We start from the raw sequence: 25,005 nt of genomic DNA on the forward strand, positions 1-25,005 counted from the left end.
GAATAGCTCTCCTTCACATATATTTCCCAAAAAATTATCTGAAATTCAAGTCTAATGTCAACAAGCATCTCCATCACAGGTTGAGAAGACAGAGTGCAACAGCAGATAAAACAGAGTACCACACATAGATGTCATTTAAAGTAATAAAACAGATGTACTGTGCAGGTAGTTAAACATAATACAGGGTGTCTCAAAAATATTGGTACAAACGTTTAGGGGAGGTAGGTAATATCAAAAGGAATGTGAATCGCATAGGAACCCATAACCAGAAACGTCACCTTAAGTCGGTACACAGCGCTGTTCATCAGTTCGCAAGAGGAGAGGGAAAATTTCTGGTTTACTCATTCAAGCAGTAGTTGCCGCACGAAGAGCATGCATCGATATACGAACTGTGAACTGGCAGACATGCACCTAGAGTATGGATTAGCAGAGGGCAATGAACGAGCCGCTCAACGAATTTATGGAGAACGCTTTCCAGACAGACATGTACCGGACCACCGTTTGTGCATGTGCATCAAAATTTGTGTGATTATGGATCATTTAGAGGTAACAGGAGTAGTGCGGGCAGACCACGTTCGATGCAAACTCCCTCCATGGAAGAAAGTGTGTTGAATGCTGTCCAGAATAATCCTACTACCAGCACACGTGCCGTTGCCTCTGCCTTAGGAGTGTCTCATTGCAGTGTACAGCGTGTCTGGCACGACGATTCCTTACACCCCTTTCATCTCCAAATGGTTCAGTTACTGCTCCCCCAAGATAATCCTGCACGTGTGGCTTTTGCGCAGTGGTTTCTCCAAGAAAGTGTTCAAGACTTGAATTTTCCAGCCTATGTTTTGTTCACGGATGAGACTTATTTCACTCGGGAAGGCTTATTCAATCAGCACAATGGTCATGTTTGGGCTCACGACAATCCACACGGTGTGCACCCCCATGCGGCACAACATCACTTTGCAATAAATGTGTGGGCATGTATGGTCGGTGACTGCTTAGTCGGCCCATACCTGTTATCATCCCGCATGAACTCCGCTAAATATCACATCTTTCTTGAACAAGTTCTACCAGGGTTACTTGACGATGTTCCAGCAAATGTGAGACACAATATTTGGTTTCAACATGACGGGGCGCCTGCCCATTACGGAAGGTATGTTCATGACCATTTGAACAGGCGTTTTGGGCATCGGCGGATTGGCCGTGGTGGACCCGTTGCCTGGCCCCCACACTCACCTGATTTATCGAGCCTAGATTTCTTTCTGTGGGGGGCCCTCAAATCTATCGTGTATGAATTGCCTATGGAGATGGAAATGGATCTCGGGGTGAGACTCGTCTGCGCTGCTGCTACTGTCAAAGAAACTCCAGGTGTGTTCGACCGTGCCTGCCAATCCATGCTGCGTCGTTGTCACACATGCGTTGCATCTCATTGTGGAACCTTCGAGCATCTGTTGTAACATCATGAAATGCATCCATCTCGTACTCCATCGTTAATATTATGTCAAATAAATGTTTGCCACTAATTACTGTCTTGTGTCATGTACTGCTTCTTGTACCGTACCTCTGCTATTACCGTCCCGTGACGTTTCCGGTTATGGGTTCCTATGCGATTCACATTCCTTTAGATGTTACCTACCTCTCCTAAACGTTTGTACCAATATATATATATATTTTCGTGTCAGATGGCACCTGGGATTTCTCCCATCTCTGTGTGTGTTTTGCTGTACTGAGGACAGTACACTGACAAGCCAGAGACTTGAAAGTGTGTGGGCTGTGTCTGTGCAGTGTGATATGTTGTGCCCATTGTTTGTCCGGCTTATTGGCTGCCAGGCCCCTAGTGGAGCCCGACATTGCCCATACCTTGCCACATGGAGGCTAGCTGGGTGTATCCAGTATCACAACAAATTGCTCTGCCAGGTCCTGCCACCTAGTATCCTGGGATTTCAGTGGCAAGGACCTAAAAAAAAAAAAAATTTATGCGTTTGACATTAATGCTTAATGGGATTGCTGTTAGGAAATCACTGGTTGGGGTTGAACGCTAAAGAGATGTGTTAAAGGCCTAATAGGTCGGGCAAAATTTTGATGTTATTAAATTTAGATAGAAACTAATAGTGTTAGTTGTCTTAGAGATTTACCCGAAACCGGTAGAATTTAGACGTTGTTTAGAATTTGGTGCCATTGTTAAGGGTGTACTCGGTTGATTTAGTGAGAGGGGGGGACTGAAGACTGGGGGAAAACAGATGGAAGAATAGGGACAATAGAGTAGGCATCCCCAAAGAGGTAGTAGTAGTGGCATGTGATGCAAGAAAGCAAGTGTATGAGCTTATGCAGCATCAGCCAAAAAAAAAAAAAAAATCACACCATTCCCTCCAAATGCCTGTCCAGTTCCTCCTTAAATTTATTTAACCTATCAACTTCCACAACGACAGATGGAAGTTTGTTCCAGCAATTAACCACCCGCTGGTTAAAGGCAAATTTCTGCACATCTATTCTATATCTGTCTTTTCTTAATTTGAATTTATGCCCCCTTAGGTTCGTAATCTGAACAAGTGGAAAGATCCCATCAGAATTCGTCGTGCTCAACCCATTAAAGGCCTTATACACCTCAATCAGATCACCGTGCAGGTGCCTAGTCTCCAGCCACTGCAACTTGCAGAACTTAAGCCTCTCTTGGTAAGAGGATCCCCTCATTCCCCTCACCAATCTTGTTGCCCTTCTCTGTACATGCTCAAGCAAATCTATTTCCTTCCTAAAATGAGGCCCCCAGACCTGTACGCAGTACTCAAGGCATGGTCTGACCATTGCCTTATACAGAGGGACAATCACCTCTTTTTCCCTGTTAGCAAAATTCCTATATATCATTGACAAAACCCCATGACCTGCCCTCGCAGCCTGTCTGCATTGCTCAGAAAACTTCATATCTGACTGCACAATTACTCCCAGGTCTTTTTCATTTTATACCAGTGGAGACGAGCCCCACCAGGCGAAGTATGAGGGGTAGGCAGGGAGGAGAGGAGACAGAGATCCGTCTCCTCCTTCCCCTGCCTTGTGATGGGGTTTTAAAGGGAACCAGGTTAGAGTACCCAGTTCAGATCGCCAATGGCGTGTTGGCAGCAAAGCCACAGAATGTCTTCGTTGGTGTCATGTCCATGCAGTGTCGAATCCGGTATGAAGGTCAAGCTGCCCATCCTGTTAGCTGGCAGTGGGGAACCCGCCAGGCGAGAATGTGGGAGAGACACACATTTACTTCATTCGTAATCTGCATTCTTTTTTATTTATTATTTTTTTTATTTTTATTATTATTTTTTATTTATTTTTTTATTTTTATTATTTTTTATTTATTTTTTTATTTTTATTATTTTTTTTATTTATTTATTTTTATTTTTTTATACTTTTTTCTTATTTTATAACTTTTTTTCCAAGTTTTTTTATTATATATATATATTTTTTTTTTTCACTCAACTCGTTCATCTTTTTCTCACACACCAGGGAGGGATGCAATGATGTATAGTGTAAATTTAAATACTAATTAAAACTAGGGTTGTGTGTACTTAACTGTAGCATTTATGGTTTGTGTTCTTTTTCTCACACGCTTACACTTTTATTCATTTTTCTAGCTCTCATCTCATTTATTCGATTCTTATTTTCTGCACTGCACTCTCTGGGCACCTCAACTTACTGTTATTCTTCAGTTGTGGTGCAGGCCTAGCCCAAGTTTTTTTTTTTTTTTGCAGGCCAGGGGAGAATGCAGTGATAGTGTTTATGTGGTTAGTAAATGTTTGTTAGCACAGTATATATAAAGTAACGTAAGTTATTTTTAACTTTGTATTCTTTCTGCCAATTACATTTGCTCTTCCACTCATTCCCATTTACTCTCTCTTTCCCTCATGGTAGGTCACTCTTTCTTTCACCAAAACTGCCATTTATTCCCTTTTACCATAATTCCTAGTTCACTCAGTGCCCAGCCTATTCATTCTATCTTTCATTCTACATTGCATCCCCTTGCTACTAGCTTACTGATATTTTTCAGTTAATCTGCTTCCCTGGCTGCCTATACATCTCCCTCCCCTACATGGTTACTTATTTGGTGTGGGGCCCCAGGTTCCTACACATGGCAGGGTAATCCTGGGGAGTTTTGTTATGTTAGGTTTCTGTCAGAGTGCAGAATACTGCAGTCATCATCTAGGCGTGGTGGGAAACTTGGGCAATTTTACTATTGATTATTGTTTAATTGCTGGGGGGCTGAATTGCCATTCTTTGGATTGCTCTGCGCATTTCAAATACTTTCTTTTTGAAAGATGTAAAAGCTTTATAATTTTGCTCTTCTATGATGAACAGATATTCTCCCCTGGGAAGGGAACCAATCTGTGCTATTAGCTCTGTTCTGGGGATGTCATATATTATACATTCATATAGAATGTGTGCCCAGTCTTCACTTTCACTACAGATGCAGTTTGGGTCATCGGTCAGGCCTAAGGAGGTTAGTTTCGCCTTTAGAGAGCCGTGACTTGTCAATATAAATGTTGTAAAAAGTCCAGGGGCATATCAATTAGGTGGCTTTGGGCTAACCATTGACACCCATGGCAGAAACTGTTTGGTAACCAGACCTCTGGTTTCCTGCTCCCACTTTGTTTGCCATTGCTCATGGAGCTTTGTGGCTATTCTTTTTCTTTCATCATTAAAGGTGTTGGTTGTATCAAGGGCTATCCCCAGAAATTCTATGGGTATGGCCTTTTTAAATCTATGATATAAGCCTCTTTTGGCTACTTCCAGGTAAAGTGGGAGAGTTCCGGCCAGCAACTGTAGTGCAAGTGTGCTTACTGTGTGACATGCTCTGGTAATAGTGAGTAGTATTGTCCTTTGTATCGATTCTAATTTATTCCTATTTCTTACTATGGCCGAGCGGATGAACCACGCACCGGCTCCATAGGTGATAACAGGTAGGAACATTGCATGGTATATGATTGCCTGGGTCTTTCTTTTGAGTCCCCAGTCTGCTCGACTGATCCTGGCAATCATACCTGCATAATTTCTTAGTTTCTTCGCCAAGTAGATCAAATGGTGGTAAAAAGTTAATTTTGAATCAAAGACCACTCCAAGATATTTTAGTTCTGTTACCATTTTTATAGTGGTTGTGTTAATTTTGATTTGTGGACTTCATCTTATGTCCAAATTGCCTTTTAGAAGTATTTGTTTGGTTTTTTTCAGGCGATATTTTGAGCATGTGCATTTGTGCCCACTCCTGCAGCTGCAAGAGGCCGGCATTTGACCTTTGCTCTACAACCACTCGTGAGTTACCTTTTACAAGGAAAATCATGTCATCTGCAAAGGCCAGCCTTTCCACGGGGCCCAGATCCAAGGCCAGAAATTTGTCCAGAACAATGTTCCAAAAGAAAGGGCCAAGAATTGAACCCTGCAGGCAGCCTTTATTCACAGGGTGTGTCAATTCCTGGAACCTTGTGTGTACTGAGACACTTCTGTCTGTAAGGTAGCTGTTTATTACTTATAGAGGTTTTGTGGGGCATTTGCCTGGCAAAATCTCCTAAGGACGCTAGGCCACCAGAGTGAGTTAAATGCCCCAGCAAAGTCAATGGAGATTGACTATCTCCTCTGTGTTTTTAACTGTTGTCAGTAGGTGGCGCATGGCATCCTCCATAGAATTGCCCTGCTTAAAACCGTACTGATTGTTGGAATGCAAACCTGCTTCTGTGTAATATTGAGCTAATCTGCTATATATTTTCCCTAGTACAGGGAGTAGGGCTGTTGGTCTATATGATTTGGGATCAATTAATCTTAACACAGCTTGTTTCAATATTTTTGGGAATATACCTTCTATCATACAGTTATTATATAGTGCTATTAATTTATCTGGTGCTATTTCCCCTGATTTTTTGATAATTTCAACCTCTAAGAGATCAAAACGTGGGCATTTATTGTTTTTTGTTTTAGATAGTGCTATTTCAAAGTCTTGTGTAGTGAAAAGAGGTTCAGTATTGGCATTGTCATATTCAGTGTTTTCTTTTATAATGTCTAGCTGGGTGGGGGAATGATTCCCAGTTTCAGTCTGAATGATACTGTCTAGAATGTTATTTACAGAATCCACCCAACACAGGGTTGGAGTTCCACCTGGTTTGACAGTAGTTTCTAAGACATCTCCTCTTGGCAGCTTGTTGGCCACTATTCTGCTCCCCAAGGGTTATTGTTTCCAGTAGTACCCACCAAATGCTTCCAGCATTTCTTTTTTTTTTTTTTATCTCTTATGAGGGCTGTATACTGATTCCTGAGAGTTCTATAAGAATCTCTCACTGCATCCACCTCATTTTGTGGCCAAGATGTTCTGGCTCTTTGAAAATGTCTCCTCGCCTGGTGTACCCTACTTCTGAGTATAGTTAGTTCGGGGCACCACCAAGGAACTGTCTGCTTCCTCGGTTTTTTCCGTGGGATAGACAGGGTTGCTGTTTTTGTTAAAATGTTTTTCATAGTCAGTGTTTGCTCGTCCGGGCTACAATTGCCTGATCTAGACCACTCATTTTCCTGTTTTTGCAGCTCAGCTGCTGTATGTTCTGCAAAAATCTGCCAGTTTGCCATTTTAAGGTTATACCTTTTGATATCCAACAGGGCCGATCGGGCTAGCCAGGTAGGTAAAGTGCCTGCCTGGCAACCCAAAGGTCGTGGGTTCGATTCCCGCCTCGAGCTGGATATCACGATGGTGCCGAACCAACCGGTTGGTTGGATATCCCGGCCATGATACACGAAGGAAGCAAGAAAAAACTAGTTCCTTCGTGTATTGATCACATCATACAAAATAAATAAATAAATAAATATCCAACAGGGAGTGTTGGGTTGTTTGTAATGCCTGTTTAGTTTGAAGGAAATGGCTCTGTGACCTGATGTGGTCCAGGCTGGCTGGACACACCAGTCTGTGATTTTATAAGCTATTGAATTGGTGGCAAGAGTAACATCAATGTCACTCTCCCACATGGTACTGCTAAAAGTTGGGATGTTATTTGTTTGGTTTAGCACTTGAAAGGGTCTGTGCCTGCTTCTGCATTGTGTGTGTGTGCCTGCTCTGTCTTCCATGCGACTATGCCATAAGGCTGACCGGCAGTTGACATCAGAACACACTATGATATTTGCAGTAGGTAGCAAGTTTGTGACTACTTGTAGGTATTCAATAGTTGGATTTATATCTTCACCTAGTCTGGAATATAGTGAAATGATGTAAAACTGCCCTAGTGATATGGGCATACACTCCCACTGGGGAGCAGAGGTGACCCACCTTTGTGACTGTAAGGTCAGTATTTTTAACTACTATTGCTGTAGAGGGGACACCTAAGGTGTATTCTATTATTTTATAGCCTCTTGGATATCCCTGAACCCTACCAACATGTGTGTAGGGTTCCTGGAGTTATAGTCCAATTTGAGTTTGATCTGATCTACAATGGCTCTTGCTCTTTGAGCATTCGATTGGATGAGATTTAGAGCCCTAGTCACATTTACGTTTTCAATCTGGCCCATAGTTGGTCCTAGATCAAATAAGTTTTGCCATTTTTTTATAACCGGGGCATTTATCATCCCTGATACTGTGTGTATAGTCAGTCAGCCGTGCTGGTAGCACATTTTGGCTGCTGAGACTTATTTTTTCAATTTTTGTAATCATGGCCAGTTACTGCACAGTGACCACAAACAGGTTCTTTCTGACTGCAGTCTCTGGAAATGTGACCATATTTATGGCAGTTAAAGCAAATCTATGACTGGTCCAGCCAGCATAGATTCTCTGTTGTCCCTGCAATACCTTCCAAATTTTTGGTGTAATTTCTGCAATTATGTTGAGTTGTCCATTCCTTTTGTTTTTTGTTGCTCTTTTCAGCAGGAATTCAGCAGCAAATTCATCTGTTGTCATTTCATTGTTAAAGTTTTTGAAGTAGATATCCATCATGAATTCTTTTTCTATTACTAACACAAGTACATCAAAGATTATAATATTAGGGTTTTTCCCTTTTGGTTTTTCAAGGAGTAAGCCCAGTTTTTCCATCTCAGGATGTTTTCTATTTTTCTTAGATCTTCTTTGCTTGCTACCTCGATCAGGACTCCATTATTCCTGATTTTCCGCATGTTGTTTATCTTTATTTCTCTCAGATGAGGGCTCAACTTTGTTACCACTTTTTCCTTAACTGCCTCACTGGTTTTATGTAATAATGTTGCTTTCCTTGTTCATATTAGGTTGCTTAGTAGCTATTTGTTTTGCTTTAGTTATGTCCTGTTTGCCATTAATCTTTGCACATTGGGCATAGGTTAATGTGTTCATCGTTTTATAGTTGTTCTCCTCAGTTGTAACCTCTAATTTTGATTTTAACACTTGGTTCTCTGTGTTTAATTCAATCAGGCGCTGCTCAAGCAGTGACCAACAGTTCACTATCTGCAGCCTAATTGCAAAAGTAATCCTGTTGGTTTGCTTGTGCATATATTCTTCTAGATACACTCTGGTTTCCTTTGCCTGTTTGATAGGGTCAGTCAAATTTGTTAGGTAGTCTAGTTTTAGTTCTTCTTCTGTCTTTTGTTGCATCTCTGGAATTTCTATAGTTTCTTGATTTTTTTTTCCTTTCCTGCCTTTCTTAATACCGAGGAGGCCAGCTATCCAATTCATTACCATTTTCCTCATTAACAGGGGCTTTCTCCCTGAGCACTCTAGCTTCATTTTCAGAGGAGTCTTTTAAGTCATTGTCCAGAATTTTGTCATTTGATTTTTCAGCCATAATTTCTGCATTAAATTCACTTTCGTAGTAATAAGTCAATTTCTGACATTTTAAGTAGTGGTGTGAGGTACTTATTTCCAGAGTAGGCCCACTAGAGATCAGGGCTAAGATTTAGTATATGGTGCACCTTCTCTATACTCACCGACATGGCACTGATTGACGGGTGTTGACTCCACACAGTGGGCTCGCTACTGCTGAAGCTGTAGCAATCGCGCTGAGCAAAAACACTCTCAGAAGAGCAAAAATAGGCAAATACAATCACAAAAACTATTCTTGCCCGACTTAATTTACTTACCTTCATTTGTGATACTCTTCAAACCTGAAAAATCCATGTTGTAATACTTGCCTAAATCGAAGATCACGCAATATCGTCGTCCGCCGTTTACATCAAGTGGAGCTTCGTGCAGATGTGTCCGTACACTTTAGGTAATGTAGTACTCTGTACCAATATTTTTGAGACACCTGTATATAAATTATGTATTATCAAATTATAGTAATACCTTCTCCAGCAATCATCATGTTAAGTTAAATTAACTTTACATGATGTTTCATGTTGTTCTAATTTTTTGTCACATGTGGGCTCTGGAAATTTGTTTTGAAGATTAATATGAGTGTTTTAATTTTTCTGGTACATGTTTTCCATCTCTTATCTAGGTTTTTGATTAATTGTAAATAGATGGCAACATTAAAATAGCTTTTGAAGATAGGAGAAGATATCGCTGCTGACCTCATTTGTTTGATTTGTACTTTAAAAAGAAATTGAAATATTTTTGTTGAATTCAGATCCAGAATTTAATAAAACTGAATCAAGTAATACATAAATATATATAGAGAGAAAGTTGTTGAATCGTTCTTTAATTTCTGATTGGATTTTTGCCAGTAATTTTACTCTAGAGCAGTAAAGTCAAAATAAGGACATTAATATTTCAAAGCATTTGTGTACAAATATTCGTTTTTACAAGATTTCATAATTCTACAAAATGAGTTGCTCTACATAACCCATTATTATGAAAAATCATTTTGTGTGACCCTCACTGCTGAAAGGGTTAAATTAGATTAACCCTTTAGGTATTGAGGTTGGATTGCTGTGGTTAACATAACTAGTGCATTATGCATCTACTTTACAGCTTTAAATTATTATTATTATTATTTTGTTTCTAATTTTATTTTTCAGTCATGTAAAAAAAATGAAAGGCAGTTAACAACTTTAAATTCAGAGGATGAGAAGCTGATAGAAAATGGAAATGAATTTACAGAAGAAAACATGGAAGAATCAGTTTTGTAAGTGATGGTATATTTGTTTATGAATTTTTACCGCGTCAAATCAACATAAAAAAAAAATTTCAACCTTGCAGTGACAAAAAAGAAAATTGGCAGACAATGGTGCCTTTTGAGGAAAAGCAAAAATTCAAAATTTAAACTTTTCCTTTGATGGTTTTAAAAATATTGGACCTCACAGTGGTATTAAAAAAGTTTTTTTTTTTTTCTGCCAGGTTTCCTATTTGCAGATTTATTTTTGGGTACTACTATAGCATGCAGTCTACCTGACACTATAGTGCGAGACTACAGCATGTGGGCGACCAGCACTATAGCGTGCAGTTTACCGGCACTATAGCATGCGGTCTGTTGAATGCTATAGTGCTGGTAGACTGCACACTATTTTGAGAATACTCTAATGTGATGAATGATTTTTGATATGACATTTACACTACCCTAACTGACTCTATAAATGAGGATCAGTTGTATTTCAGTAAGAAAGGTTAGTTTACGCCACGAAATTTTGGATGGATTCAATCAAGCTTCCTGAATTTAGTGGTGTAAACTAACCTAACCTTTCTTATTGGAGTATAACTGATTTTCCTTTTATAAGGGTCAGTTAAAAAAAAGTAAACTGCAGCGATTATCAACCCACTGCAGGATGGAAGCCTCCTCAAAAATTCATGTTGAGGGAAATGGACCATAATCTGCCATGCTGGTCCAGTGTGGGATGGCAGATTGACCGTATTTATCATTCGGGAGCTTGAATCCCTGTCTACTCAAAGAGCATGTGCTACTGCACTCCTGCTCCTGACCACTCGACTATGGAGGCCTCTTATATAGGGTCAGTTAGGGTAGTGTAAATGTCGCATCAAAAATCATTCAGTACATAACTTTGTTTGTATGGTCGTGTTCCAAGCCGCTAAGTGGATTTTTCTTATTTATTGATTTGAAATTATTGTTTTTCTAAAACTTTTGATTTAAATTTAGTAGTATAACATTATTTTGTGATTTTCTGATTAACTTGGTGTAATTATTCTTTACTCGGCCTTGTAATTGCATAAAAGTATCGGTAAAGGTTTCCACGTGTTTCAACTCCGGTGCCATTCGTAATTTTCCCGCCATTGTGATACGATAGTTGTATGCCGTACTAGATAGCGTTAGTTGAACTTCATTAGCAGTTAAATTGTACGTTTAAATAAATACATATAACGACTTAGATTACAAATGTAATATAATTAATTATATTTAACATAATTAATAACATAACATAATTAATTAATAAATTAATAGAATCATGACTCAGACCAGAGCAGCAAAGCAAAAGGCTCAAGCCAATGGAAGCGCTGTGGCTCAGAGCAGAACTGAGGAGGGCAGTTGTCCTCTGACTCACAGCCTTATAAAATGCACTGTTTGCTTGATGTTTGCAGAGCAATCGGGTACGGGACATGATACTGCCAAGGGGGGATGTCTTTGTGTGTGCGCGATGCAAGGAGTGTATCGATATCAGGCAACAACTCGGCGTTCTTGTGGGCCTATATGAGAGCTTGAAGGACAGGGTGGATGCCCTCGAAGAAACTAAATTGAGGGGCCCATCAAGCTCTCAGCTGCCCACATCAACGCCAGAGCTTGCACTTGGGCATCGCGTGACACAGAGACAACCCCCAAGGCAGAATGCGCTGGTCCCGAAGGAACTAGTAGTTGTTGGTGACTCTATTGTCAGGGAAACGGGGAACATGCTTTGTAAAAAAGATAGGTGGAACAGGACCAGGGTATGTCTGCCAGGGGCAAAGGTTGATGACGTAAAGGGCACAAAAGGTGATATAGTTGTACACGTTGGCACTAACGATATTAAGAGTAGGAGACCGGCAGAATTACTTAACAAGTACAGGTCACTGTTGAACAAAAGCCGAGAATTAGGGTTGAATTTGAAAGTGTCTGCAATTCTGCCCAGACACGATAGGAGGGAGTATATGATGAGAGCCTTGTCGATCAATTCGGCCCTGGAAAGATTGTGCAAGGCTCAAGGGGTAGAATTTTTTTCAGCCTGGACTGTACTTGTTAACAGGAGAGATTGCTTCTACAGGGATGGGATACACTTAAATAGAAAGGGTGCAAGAATATTTGCTGATGCTATCGAGGCAGTGTTAGGTGGGTCGGAAAACTGCTAGCTTGGGGGGAGACAAAGACCAATAGATTGACAGTAGACACTGGCAGAGGTGAAAGAGATTCTTGCACTGCTTCTATTAGAATGAGCAGAAGCCTGAAAAACAAGATGCATGGTATTTCAGAGACTGCTGGGAGCCATTGCGGTACAAGTAAACACATGGGTTGTGTTAGAGTAGCTAAGAATAGAAACAGGTGCAGGTATACTTACGTGTACACCAATGCTAGGAGTTTAGTAAATAAATTTGATGAATTTGAGGTATTGCTCAAAACATCAAAGGCAGATATTGTCGGGATATCAGAGACGTGGTGTCACACAGATATAAGGGATGCAGAAATGCAATTTGGGGAGTACAACGTCTACAGAAAGGATAGACAGGATAGGAAGGGGGGAGGGGTTATGCTATTAGTTAAGAAACACATAAAAACCAAGGAAGTGAAGCCAGTCGACATCGCCGGACAGTGCAGTGTTGAGTCAGTTTGGTGTGACATAAGCATTGGGAGATCAAAATTGAGAGTAGGAGTGTGCTATAGGCCTAATGACTCTGATGAGTATAATAAGGAACTGTACAGGGAAATAGAGTGGGCCAGTAAATCAGAGAGTCTTATAATGGGAGATTTTAATTTCCCAGATATTGACTGGAATTTGGGGGCTGGTTACTCCCACACTAGCAGGGCTTTTGTGGATTTATTGGATGATTGTTTTCTACATCAGCATGTTCGGGAGGCAACTAGACGGAGTAATACTCTTGATTTGATTATCAGCAGTGATTCTTCATGCATTAAGAATCTGCAGATAAATGAACCACTAGGTGGCAGTGATCACAGTGTGCTGAAGTGGGATTTACTGAAAGAGGTAACTACCATTAGGGGTAAAGGGAAGGGTTATTGCTTTCGTAAAGGCGACTACGATGGACTGAGACAGTATTTAAATTCTATACAGTGGGACCAACTGATGATGTTACCAACAGCAAATTCAAAATGGGAAGCATTCAAAGAACTTATCTTGGAAGCTACTAGGCTTTACATACCAACTAAGAAATATTGTTCAAGGTTTAGGCCAAAATGGATGTCAGATGAACTAATGAGGCATATGGCAGAGAAGAAAAATGCATGGGATACTTACAAATTAACACATGACACAGAAGCCTATGATAGATACAAGTTGATATGCAACCAAGTTACAAAGGAGGTTAGGCAGGCGAAGGCAGATTATGAGAAATCCTTGGCAAGGGATGCAAAGAAAAACAGCAAAGAGTTCTTTACTTATGTAAACTCTAGAAGGAAGGGGATGAATCAGATTGGTCCACTTGATATTGATGGGTCAACTGTTGATGATCCTGCTCAGGTAGCTAACAAACTAAATGAATATTTTGCATCGACATTCACACATGAGGAGTTATTCAGCAAGGGGAATGCCAGAGGTGTATTCAACTCTAGCAGTAAGCTACAGAATCTTGAAATAACTGGGAGTAAAGTGGAGGAGAAACTGTTGAAGATAAACACAAGAAAGGCACCCGGGGTGGATGGGATCTATCCAGTTATATTAAAGGAGGCAGCAAAGGAAGTAAGCAAACCCTTAGCCATAATTATGAGAGCTTCCTTGGACTCAGGGGAGGTACCCATAGACTGGAAATGTGCAAATGTGACCCCAATTCACAAAGGAGGATCAAAGGCTGACACAAGTAATTATAGACCTGTGAGCTTAACTTCTGTTCCAGGAAAATTAATGGAGGCACTGGTTAAAGAAGCACTGCAGGATCATTTAGACAAGACTTCAGTTATAGCTCAGACACAGCATGGTTTTATTAAGGGGAAGTCTTGCCTGACCAACTTGATTGGATACTATGATGCAGTCACAAAAGAACTGGATGCAGGGAATAACTTTGATATTATATACTTGGATCTTAGAAAGGCTTTTGATACTGTTGCACATGGAAGACTGCTACACAAATTGGAGCAGTGTGACATTGGAGGCAAATTGCTGCTATGGATAAAGGGGTGGTTGAGGGGGAGAAGACAGAGAGTGGTAATCAATGGACACTGCTCATCGTGGACTAATGTTATTAGTGGAGTCCCTCAGGGCTCAGTGTTGGGTCCATTATTGTTTTCTGTATTTATAAATGATATTGATGATGGTATATCAAGCTTAATGTCCAAGTTTGCAGACGATACAAAGGTTGGCAGGGTTGTCAAGGACACTACTGACACTATGCTGCTGAAACAGGATCTGGAAAGGTTGAGCAGATGGGCTGAGAGGTGGCAAATGAAGTTTAACATTGACAAATGTAAAGTACTACACATGGGAAAAAGCAACCCCAGAGCAACGTATCAACTCTGTGGTACTACACTGACAGTGGTAGAGAATGAAAGGGACTTGGGGGTGATTGTGCAGGCAGATATGAAGTTCTCTGAGCAGTGCAGACGGGCTGCAAGAGTAGCTCATGGAGTATTGTCAATGATATACAGGAATTTTTCCAGCAGGGATAAGGAGGTGATTATTCCATTGTATAAGGCAATGGTCAGGCCACACCTAGAGTACTGTATACAGATCTGGAGGCCTCATTTCAAGAAGGATTAGAGCTGCTGGAACGAGTACAGAGAAGGGCAACAAGATTAGTGAATGGAACAAAGGGATGCTCTTACGAAGAAAGGCTTAAGTTTTGCAAATTACAGTGTCTGGAGACTAGGCACCAGCGAGGTGATCTGATAGAGGTGTATAAAGCCTTGAATGGTTTAAGCATGCTCAATGCTGATGAGATTCTTCCTCTAGCTCAGAAAAATCACCTGAGAGGGCATAAATTCAAATTGAGGAAAGACAGATGTAGGATAGACGTGCGGAAATTTGCCTTTAGCCAGCGGGTGGTTGGTTGGTGGAACAGACTGCCATCCCTTGTGGTGGAGGGTGATAGCCTAAATAAGTTTAAGGCTCAGCTGGACAGGTATTTTGAACGAACAGAGGGGTGAAGTGGAAGTGGGTTTTTTTTTTTTTTTTGGCTGATGCTGCATAAGCTTGCTTTCTTGCATCAAATGCCTCTACTAATGCTAATCATAATACTGCACCACATAAAATTAGAATATTTTCAAAATAGTGTGTAGTCTACCAGCACTATAGTGTTTGGTAGACCGCATGCTGTAGTGCCAGTAGACCGCATGCTGTAGTGTATTCTCACACTGTAGTGTCTAGTAGACTGACCGCATGTTACAGTAGCACCTATTTTTGTTTCTGCCAGAAGGTTTTATGTTTGCATATTCATTCTAGAAGCCTTGCTTTGAACTAATTATTAAATTTCAGCATTTTGCTATTATGAACATCATTGATTAAAGAGAGGTGCTTAGCAGATTTATATAAAGTGATAACCTATATAAAATAGCAAATTTTTAACTCAGTTATCCAACCTTCCAAAATATAGACAAACTTTTACTGCAGTCATCTGAAGTAATTTTTTAGGTTTTTGGAGAGTAATCGAGTGCAAGAAAACCTGTCGGGTAACCCACCTCCTTTTGCAACTAAAGCATGGGGGCTCTCCCATCAGGTGACCCACCAATAAGTTTCAAATTACAAGTTTATAGTTTCAGGTTACTTCAATAAACGTCTAGTCCTATCTTACTTGTTTTTATCCCTTTAGAGTTATCATTGTTTTCGCATAGTAAAGACAAGAACATGAAACCAATATTTTCTCAAGATGGCTGCTATTAGAAGTAACATGTGCAATTTAAAATTTTGTGTGCTGTTGAAATGCGCCCAATTCGAAATAGATTTTTCAAAAATTTGAAAATGCAAGTAAATAAAAGTATCTAATATATATAAATTTTTAATTTTTTAAAAAGTATTTGTACACACAATAAGCAGAAATATATGCATGTTTAAAATTTTGAAAGCCTAATGGTCTTTTAAAATATAGCATCTTTTAAATATTTAATTTTTTATTAAAAAATAAAAAGTTGTAGGCAATAAGAATTCCCAAAACTTTTTAGAGAAAAAAAGTTGGCTGTTTTGTCAGGTGACTCACCAGTGTGTTTGCTACAATTGAACATGCCATCACTGCTGGGTTAATATTAATATATTCCTGATAAAATATTGATGATGACTCATTGATGCCTCCTGTAAGCTTACGTGGTACTTCTGCAACACATTTATCCATCATGTTTCGCTCTAACATGATTGATAAATTTGCAGCAATCCTTGCACAACATGGTACTTATATAATACGGTTTTGCTCTAACATTTTTAGAGAATTGCGGGAAACTTTACATAACATGGTATTTTTGAGATTTTGTGCTGGGAAAACCCTGCTATTATGTCAGATGTAATTTTTGAACGTTTCCATTCCTTTTTGTGAATCCCCACTGTTGACTCACTAGTCATTATCGCCTTCGTGATATTTTTCTAAAGCATATTTCTGGAGGTCACTACCATAAAACAAAAACAATTTGCAGTTTCCAGTTTATTGAGCTTTTCTGTTAAGTGCAATCAGTTATAATTGGATAGTAAACTCGATCTTACTGATTTGCGATAGTTCCGATAGCTGGAATTCTGTAGGTTTTCATGTTATTATGCTGAAATGTGTTTCCCCTTCCATGAAATATTCAATCATATAAAAAACATAAATTTTCAGAAATTCATTACTCCGTATCTCACTTGCGCATATCGTGTCATATCGTGTTTGTTTCAACTTGTGTGTGCTGGGTTCTTTGTTATTTATTAATTGTTTATCATTTTTACTGTTTTAAATTTTACAACCAAAAAAAAATCAGTAAACAGAAATATCAATTAGTTAGTATGTACATATTAATTAAGCTATGTATGTAAGCGTAAACTTATTTTTATTTTGCTAACTGGAAAATATTCTTCCTGTTTTCATGTATCATTTAACTTTGTTAATTGATAACGTAATAAAGTTAAATTTGTGCTTTATATTGTGCCTGTGGATAATATTCCTCCTTTTTCACTTATTAGAAAGGCCGTTTAAAATGGTATTTTATTATGAAGAGTCCATATCCCTGGATTAGGTTCTGTGCTATTGAACTTGTGCTTGTGTGAGACCTTAAAAAATTGTGACTTCAAAGCATACAGTGCATGACTTTTAAAGTTTTTGTAAGGTTGCTTTGGTTATTATTTGATCGTTATTAAATTTTTCTGGGTATGTATTACTAAACTTTGTTCTTAAGAACTGTATTGGAATAATTTCTTTGTTGTGAATTAAATTCCAGCCCTAAATTATGTCTAAAGAAAGAAAAAAAGCACCGCTCAAAAGAAACTTTATTTCTTTAGAATGAAAGATACAAATTTTTGGATTGTTTTAAAAAAGGGGGAAGAGGTATCATGCGGTGCAAAAAGTTTAAATTTAAATGAAGCAACAATCTGGACCATAAAGAAAAAATGAACAGAAAATTAGAACTGCTGTTACTGCAGGATCTTTCATTTCCTCAAATATGACAGCTCGTTCTCAAACACCAATAATTGAGAAAATGAAAAAAGCACTCAGTGTTTGGATTGATGATAGCAGTAAAAAACGGATCCCATTAGACGGAAATGTAATTAAACAAAAGGCACTAAAAATTTATAACCATTTAAAAGAAAATGGAGAATTTTCTGTTAACCTGGAGTTCGTTGCCAGCAAAGTTTGGTTGCTTTGAGTGATTTAAAAACCACTTCTTGTTACATAAGATAATAATTCAAGTGGAAAGTGCATTGGCTGATAATGAAGCTGCCAAGAAGTATGCAGAGAAATTTCAAAAAAATTATTGAAGAGCATGGATACTCACCACATCAAGTTTTCAATGCCGATGAGACAGGTCTTTGATTGAAAAAAATGCCCAACAGAATGATTATTTCAAAAAAAAAGAGAACTGTACCAGGTTTTAAGGCATCAAAAGATCGTGTAACGTTACTTATGTGCAGTAACGTATCAGGAAATTACATGATAAATCCTATGGCATTTTATAGATCCTCAAAACCTTGTGTAATGAAAGGTGTAAATAAAAATGTGTTACCGGTGTGTTGGAAAGCAAATAAAAAAGCTTGGATAACTACCGATTTGTTTAAAGACCTAATATATATATATATATATATATTACTTTTATATTTATATCTGGTATAATTGATATATAAAAACTGTCAGTTACCAGAATGTATAGTTATTATCTCATACTACTCAATATCATCATTAGCTCATAACTTTCTCAAGGAAGTGTTTGTTGTATGCATGTGTGTGAAGTGTTATTAGAAAATTTGTTAAAGATCAAAAAGGAGAGCTTTCCTTTGTTCAGATGCCTGCCTGATACTCAGTCATTATTGACACAGTACTCTTTTTGTTTCTGCCTACCTACATATAAGTGTACAGGGTGGTTGTAATCAAAGTGCATCTCTTTTTCTGCTTGTAATTCACAACAAATCGCACACATCACTTTCACATGATCTAGACAGTGTTCTAAATTATCTTGGAAATTTGGAATAGTTAGTGTCTAGATCATGTGGAAATGACACACGCACACGCACACAAAATCCAAAAGTGACACCATTATATAAGCATAGCAACAAGTGAAAGTACTTCAAATGACAGATTATGCTTTGATAATAACCAGCTTCTGATTTATAGAATTAATCTTATAAACTTTTCTGCAACTTCATAAATATCACCTTTTGAAAGTAAAATAGTTTTACTTTCAAAAGTTCGCGCCAGTTTACACAGACAGTTCGAAGTCAGAATCATATGTTGGATCTGCTGCTGTCTTTACAGACAGGACTACATCGGAGCAGATTCCCTCTGAATGCAGCATATTTACTGCAGAGCTGCACGCTATTGAGTTAGTTTGGATCACATCAGTAAATGCCAATACCAACGGTTCATTTTATATTCTGACTCTCTCAGCGTGTTACAGGCTTTAATAACTGTGAGATATAATTCTCATCCAGTTCTGTCTAGCATTCAGCAGAAGATTCACTTTCTCCATGAACGTGAATATGATATCCTCTTCTGCTGGATTCCCAGCCACATTGGGATTATGGGAAACGATTTGTCTGACACCGCAGCCAAATCAGCAATTCTCAATAATAATCGCTGCCTGTCAGTCCCCTATACAGACTACAGGCAAATAATACATGAGAAAATACATTCCCAATGGCAGGATTCGTGGAATAGACAGACTGCGAATAAATTATATCAAAAGCCTGTAATTGAACCGTGGCAGTCTAGTCTGCGCAGGAATCGTAAGGAGGAAGTTGTTCTTGCCCGGACCTGCATAGGACATAGTCATTTGACACATTCCTTTTTGCTGAGGGCTGATGACCCTCCTATGTGTGAGTCTTGTGGCACAATTTTATCAATTAGACACATTTTAATTGACTGTCCAGATTTTAGCAATATCCGTTTTACCGCTTTTAACCATCTGACTGAGCCTTATACACTCAGTCAGATTTTATCTGACAATGACAATGTGTCTGCTGTTTTTAGCTATTTTAAATCAGTAAAGGTTTTTACTTGTATTTAAAATTTATTTGTTGATGTAATTTCTTTATTGATTTATCATTTTTACATTTTATACCATTGTTATTTTATATCTCGAACTTGGTGACCTTAATAATTAGGTCAGTAAAAGTAAAATTTTTAAATATCATCTAGTTTTTGCGCATTATAGCCTTAGTTGCTAATGCGCCAATAAAACCTAACAAACAAACAAACAAACTTTCAAAAGTTCATCTTTATATCAGCTTTTATGTAAAATGAATTTATCATATAAAATGTATGTATTATGTTTAACATTTTAGAAATAAACATGGAGTTACCTTTTATTCAGTCAGTAGGGTTTCTTCTTTACCAATCCTCCTTATGTGAATAAGGAGAATTGGTAAAGCGTATAAGGTGAATTGGTAAAGAAGAAATCCTACTGATTAAATAAAAGGTAACTCCATGTTTATTTCTAAAATATTAATAGCACGTAGAAAAATTTAGCTTATGTAAACTCTCATTTATGTAATCATATTGTATATGTAGTTAGAATATAGTATACTATTATTAAGTACATGTGATGAAAGTGTAATGTGATGATATACTTGGATTTTAGGAAAGCTTTTGATACCGTTACACATGGAAGACTACTGTATAAGTTGGAGCAGTATGGCATTAAGGGGGAAAGTTGCTGCTATGGAAAAAGGGATGGTTGAATGGGAGAAGATAGAGTGGACACTGGACACTGCTCTTTGTGGTCTAATGTTATTAGTTGTGTCCCCCAGGGGTCTGTGGTGGGTCCATTGCTATTTTCTGTATTTAGCAATGATATTGATAAAGGTATTATAGGCTTAATGGCCAAGTTTTCAGTGATACAAAGGTTGGTAGGGTTGTTAATGACAGTATGCTACTGCAACAAGATCTGGAAAAGTTGAGCAGATGAGCTGAGGGTGGCAGCTGAAGTTGAACATTGACAAATGCAAAGTGCTGCATATGGATAGCATAACCACAGAGTAACATACCAACTGTGTGGTACTACACTTAGGTATTGGGGAATGAAAAAGACCTGGTGTGCAGTCAGATATGAAGTTTTCTGAGCTGTGCAAAAAGGCTGCAATGCAGTCGATACTATACTACATTCTCTTCCAGCGCACCTCAAGTATATCAGGTGCTATATTATCCTTCTCATTATGACAACTCCTAAAAGATAAATGCTATATAAGCTACCCTGAAAAATTGAGATCCTTAAAATTAAGATTCATGGGGTCTTGTCAATGATATATAGGAATTTTGCTAGCAAGGATAAGGAGGTGATTATCCCCTTGTATAAGGCAATGATTAGGCCACACCTTAAGTACTGCATACAGGTCTGAAGGCCTCATTTTAGAAAAGATGTAGAGCTGCTGGAACGAGTACAGAGAAGGGCAACAAGATTAGTGAGTGAAACAAAGGGTTGCTATTACCAAGAAAGGCTTAAAGTTCTGCATATTGCAGATTCTGGAGACGAGGCACCTGCGAGGTGATTTGATTGAGGTGTATAAGGCGTTGAATGGTTTGAGCAAGCTCAACACTGTTGGGGATTCTTCCTCTTGCTCAGATTCTGCACCTGAGGGGGCATAAATTCAAATTGAGGAATGACAGTTGTAGAATAGATGTGCAGAAATTTGCCTTTAGCCAGCAGGTGGTTGATTGCTGTAGCAAACTTCCATCTTTCTTTGTGGAAGTTGACAGCTTAAATAAGTTCAAGGCTGAACTAGACAAACTTTTGGAGTGAATGAATGGGTGAAATGTTTTTTTTTGGTTGATGTTATATGAGCTTACTTTTTTGCATCATATGCCGCTGCTAATGCTTAGTGCTCACAGTATTGTTGGTTAGGTCAGTCTTCTATTAGCTTAGTTGCACTGCAATTTGACATTTGACTTTTAGATGGGGGCTGGCAGTTAACTAATTGCAAGCATGAGTTAGAATAGAGTTACTTTTGCAGTTCTTTATTTCTATTTAAATTTTAAAGTAATAACTTTTCTCCTGTTTTTTAATAAGTAAAGCTGTTCTTGTTTATTCTTGTACTATATTAACTTGTAATGTGGCTCCTCCAATACATTCCACATCTATATATTGCAATAAAAATATTTTGATTTTTTATAAAAAGTTAAATTTTGTTTTTAGAACATATAGTGGCCATTTTTTAATGTATATGCTAATGGAAACATCATTGACTTGAGAAACTTAATTTTTCAGGGTAGCTTATATAGCTATAGCATTCATCTTTTAGGAGTTGTCATAATGGGAGGGAATGTAGTATAGTATCGGCTGCATTGAATATATGCAGTGCAACCATACATTGTATATCCTTATACTATGAACCAGAGCTGTCATGTTCAATACATTCTACGTTGATATCAATATTCGTAAAATAATATGAGAAGTTTACCTCAATATAATATGTAGAACACTTCCGTATAATACTCTCCAGCAATTAAAACGAAAAAATCATAAATCTTACATTCCTGTAAAAATAAAAAAATAATTAAAACTCAATTGAACACAATTAAAAGATTAAAAAACAATTGAACACAATTATAAATCAAACAACACAATTAAAAATTAATCTAATGCAATTAAAAATTAAATTAATTAAAAGAAATTTAACGAAAAAATGGCAAAAAACGATTTTTCCTTCCTGAAGCTAACAACGCTTTTTGATCGTATGTCGTGATCACAGGAATGAAAATTACTGAATAGGGGTGAGCATGACACTTAAATAGGGATTATTTGTTGTTGCGCATGTGCATAAAAGCCAATGAATCGGAAATTATAAATGGCCGGCGAACATTGACAGAATTCTCATGTAATTTAATTTCGACAGTTTCTGCAATTAATAGTCTGGTATAATTACGTTGGACACTAAGTATTTTGGCCTCATTAAATAAAAAAGTATGTTTTTCATTGATGGCATGAAAGGCTAATTCTGACGCTGCTAAACGAGAAGCACGAACTGAGGTTGCGTGTTGATTTACAGGAAAATTTCCCCTCGACGTGGGCACCTGTACGTGGTGAGGGGACCTCCCAGTGACGCTGCTGGACTTCCAGACTAGCATCACTGGGATCCAACGCCCACAGCCCAGGTTCCAGGCTTACATCAATGGAATCCGGCGTGTTTGCCGTGCGCTGCGACCCGTGAAAATTCGGAAAGGGGGATCCTGGTGGTTGAGGGGCCCAGCTTCAATACACCACTTTGGCCCCTGCTTCGACAAGACGGGTGGTCCTGGAAGGCCCGGCTAGGATCAATCGGCTAGTAGGCTCGCCTGAGAGGGTCAACCGTGTCAATGCCACGCCCCTACCCTCATGGTCCGAGGGACAGGATTCAGGCTGGCGGCGGTGCGGGTATAGTGTCTGGGTAGCCCTGGTGTCCCACTCCCGAGCGCATTTATTGCATGCCAGGTAGTGGGCGTCCCTTTGGGTTCCGTGGTGGGTGGGGAGCCCGGGCACTGAACAATTAAAAAAACTCCATGAATCCTGATAAACTCATTTCTTCAGGGGCCCAACCCGGTCCTTATCTGAAAACATTGACACAGATACAGATAGCAGTATTGCTAAAAAGAGGCAGCGAACCGAAGTACCATCAGGGCCAGTCCCAAGGTTCTTAATCATGCATTCTACCAATGAGACACCGATTGGTAAAATGTCGCCCTTTTTTATTCAAAAAGGGTTAGATGGGTTAGCAGGTTCTCCCAAATCAGTTAAGAGGCTCCGTTCTGGAGACCTCTTAATTGAAACTAAAAATGACAGGCAATCCGAACATCTACTCCGAACAACATCAATCGGAGGAATACCTATAACAGTGACACCACACAGAACACTCAATTCATCGAGAGGTGTCATTTCGGAGTGGGACCTTCTCGACGTAACCGAGGAGGAAATCTGCTCTGAATTAAAACCCCAGAGAGTTATTGCCGTCAAGAGAATTACTGCGCGAAGGGATGGAAAAATTGTGAAAACCAGGAGCATTATCCTGACGTTTAACTCTCCTAAACCTCCTGACGAGATTAAAGCTGTATACATCAACTGTTCAGTGCGTCCATACGTTCCGAACCCTTTACGGTGTTTTAAATGCCAGAAGTATGGACATTCTCAATTGGCCTGCCATGGAGTCCTTGCATACGCTCGATGCGGTGCAAAGGACCACGAAACAACAGCATGTTCAGCCGCAAAACCCACCTGTATTAACTGTGAAGGCGAACACCCGGCCTACTCATGAGCATGCCAGAGGTGGAAAGAAGAAAAAGAAATTCAACGGCTGAAGGCAGAGCTAAATATATCATACCAGGAGGCAAGGAAATCGGTCAAACCCCTGAATATCAACAAACCTACCTACGCCCAGAAGGTAGCAGGGAAATGTTCCGTCGGAACTCAGACGGACATGACCATTCCTCCAAAGGAGTCTTTCACTCCCGTTGCGCAGTATCTCTTAAGTTCTCAAAAACCTGCACAAAAGGACCAATCAGCTGCCACTCCTATATCGGTACCTCCTAATGCTCCACAAGCAATAAAGATAATTACGAAAGAAAAGAATAAGAAAGGGGAAGTCCCCCCTAGTACCCAAGAAAAGATGGATGTCGAGTAGAAGGAGGTACCCGAAGATTCAGTCTTGGAACTCTTTGCGGAGGAGGAAATGGACACAGGACAGCGTCCATTCTTCCCCAAAAAAGACAAATCCAAGACTAATAAAAGTAAGCCCTCAGCACCTCGGAAGCCGCGTGATGGACCCACCAAGCCAAAATAATGGCTAAAATCCTACAATGGAATTGTCGTGGATTCCGGCGAAATATTGATGACATCAAGACCCTCCTGCAAAAGCACGAGCCAGTTTGCTTTTGCTTGCAGGAGACATATCTAAAGGCAAATGACGATCCCACGATGCATAACACCACAATTTTTCGTAAGGACAGAATTGCGGATGGCTCTGTACATGGGGGAGTGGCTATCCTTGTGGGTAACCAGACCCCAGTGCAGCCCTTACTAATTACAACTAGCATAGAGGCTGTTGCAATTCGCCTTACGGTGGGATTTTTATTAACTGTGTGCTCTATCTATTTGCCACCTGGGACCGACATCTCCCAGGCAGACCTTGATGATCTTCTAACGCAGTTGCCTCCCCCTTTCTTACTTCTCGGGGATATGAATGGACATAACACCCTGTAGGGTAGTGCTAACATCAACGGAAAGGGACGAGTTATAGAGCGTATGCTCAATGACAATGACCTTTCCCTTCTAAATACTGGAACAAACACCTTCTTCCACATGCCTACCCGTACTTTTTCTGCCATTGATCTCTCTATCTGCTCCCCTTCTCTACTCCCTTCACTCATTTGGGAAGTGGAGGAGA

At 39.3% G+C, this 25,005-nt stretch overlaps 1 protein-coding gene across 1 annotated transcript in view; it reads left to right on the top strand.

The window, feature by feature from the left end:
* LOC150086833 (polynucleotide 5'-hydroxyl-kinase NOL9) overlaps positions 1-25,005 on the top strand; it is a 176,081-nt gene that overhangs the window by 6,365 nt on the left and 144,711 nt on the right. Inside the window, exon 2 of the mRNA XM_090371608.1 lies at positions 9,919-10,025. Coding sequence (XP_090227734.1) covers positions 9,919-10,025 — 107 coding nt within the window. The remainder of the gene's footprint in view (positions 1-9,918; positions 10,026-25,005) is intronic.

Source organism: Mastigoproctus giganteus, chromosome 4 (assembly GCF_048544385.1).
Source record: "Mastigoproctus giganteus isolate SK-2022 chromosome 4, ASM4854438v1, whole genome shotgun sequence".
NCBI classification, from domain to species: domain Eukaryota; kingdom Metazoa; phylum Arthropoda; class Arachnida; order Uropygi; family Thelyphonidae; genus Mastigoproctus; species Mastigoproctus giganteus.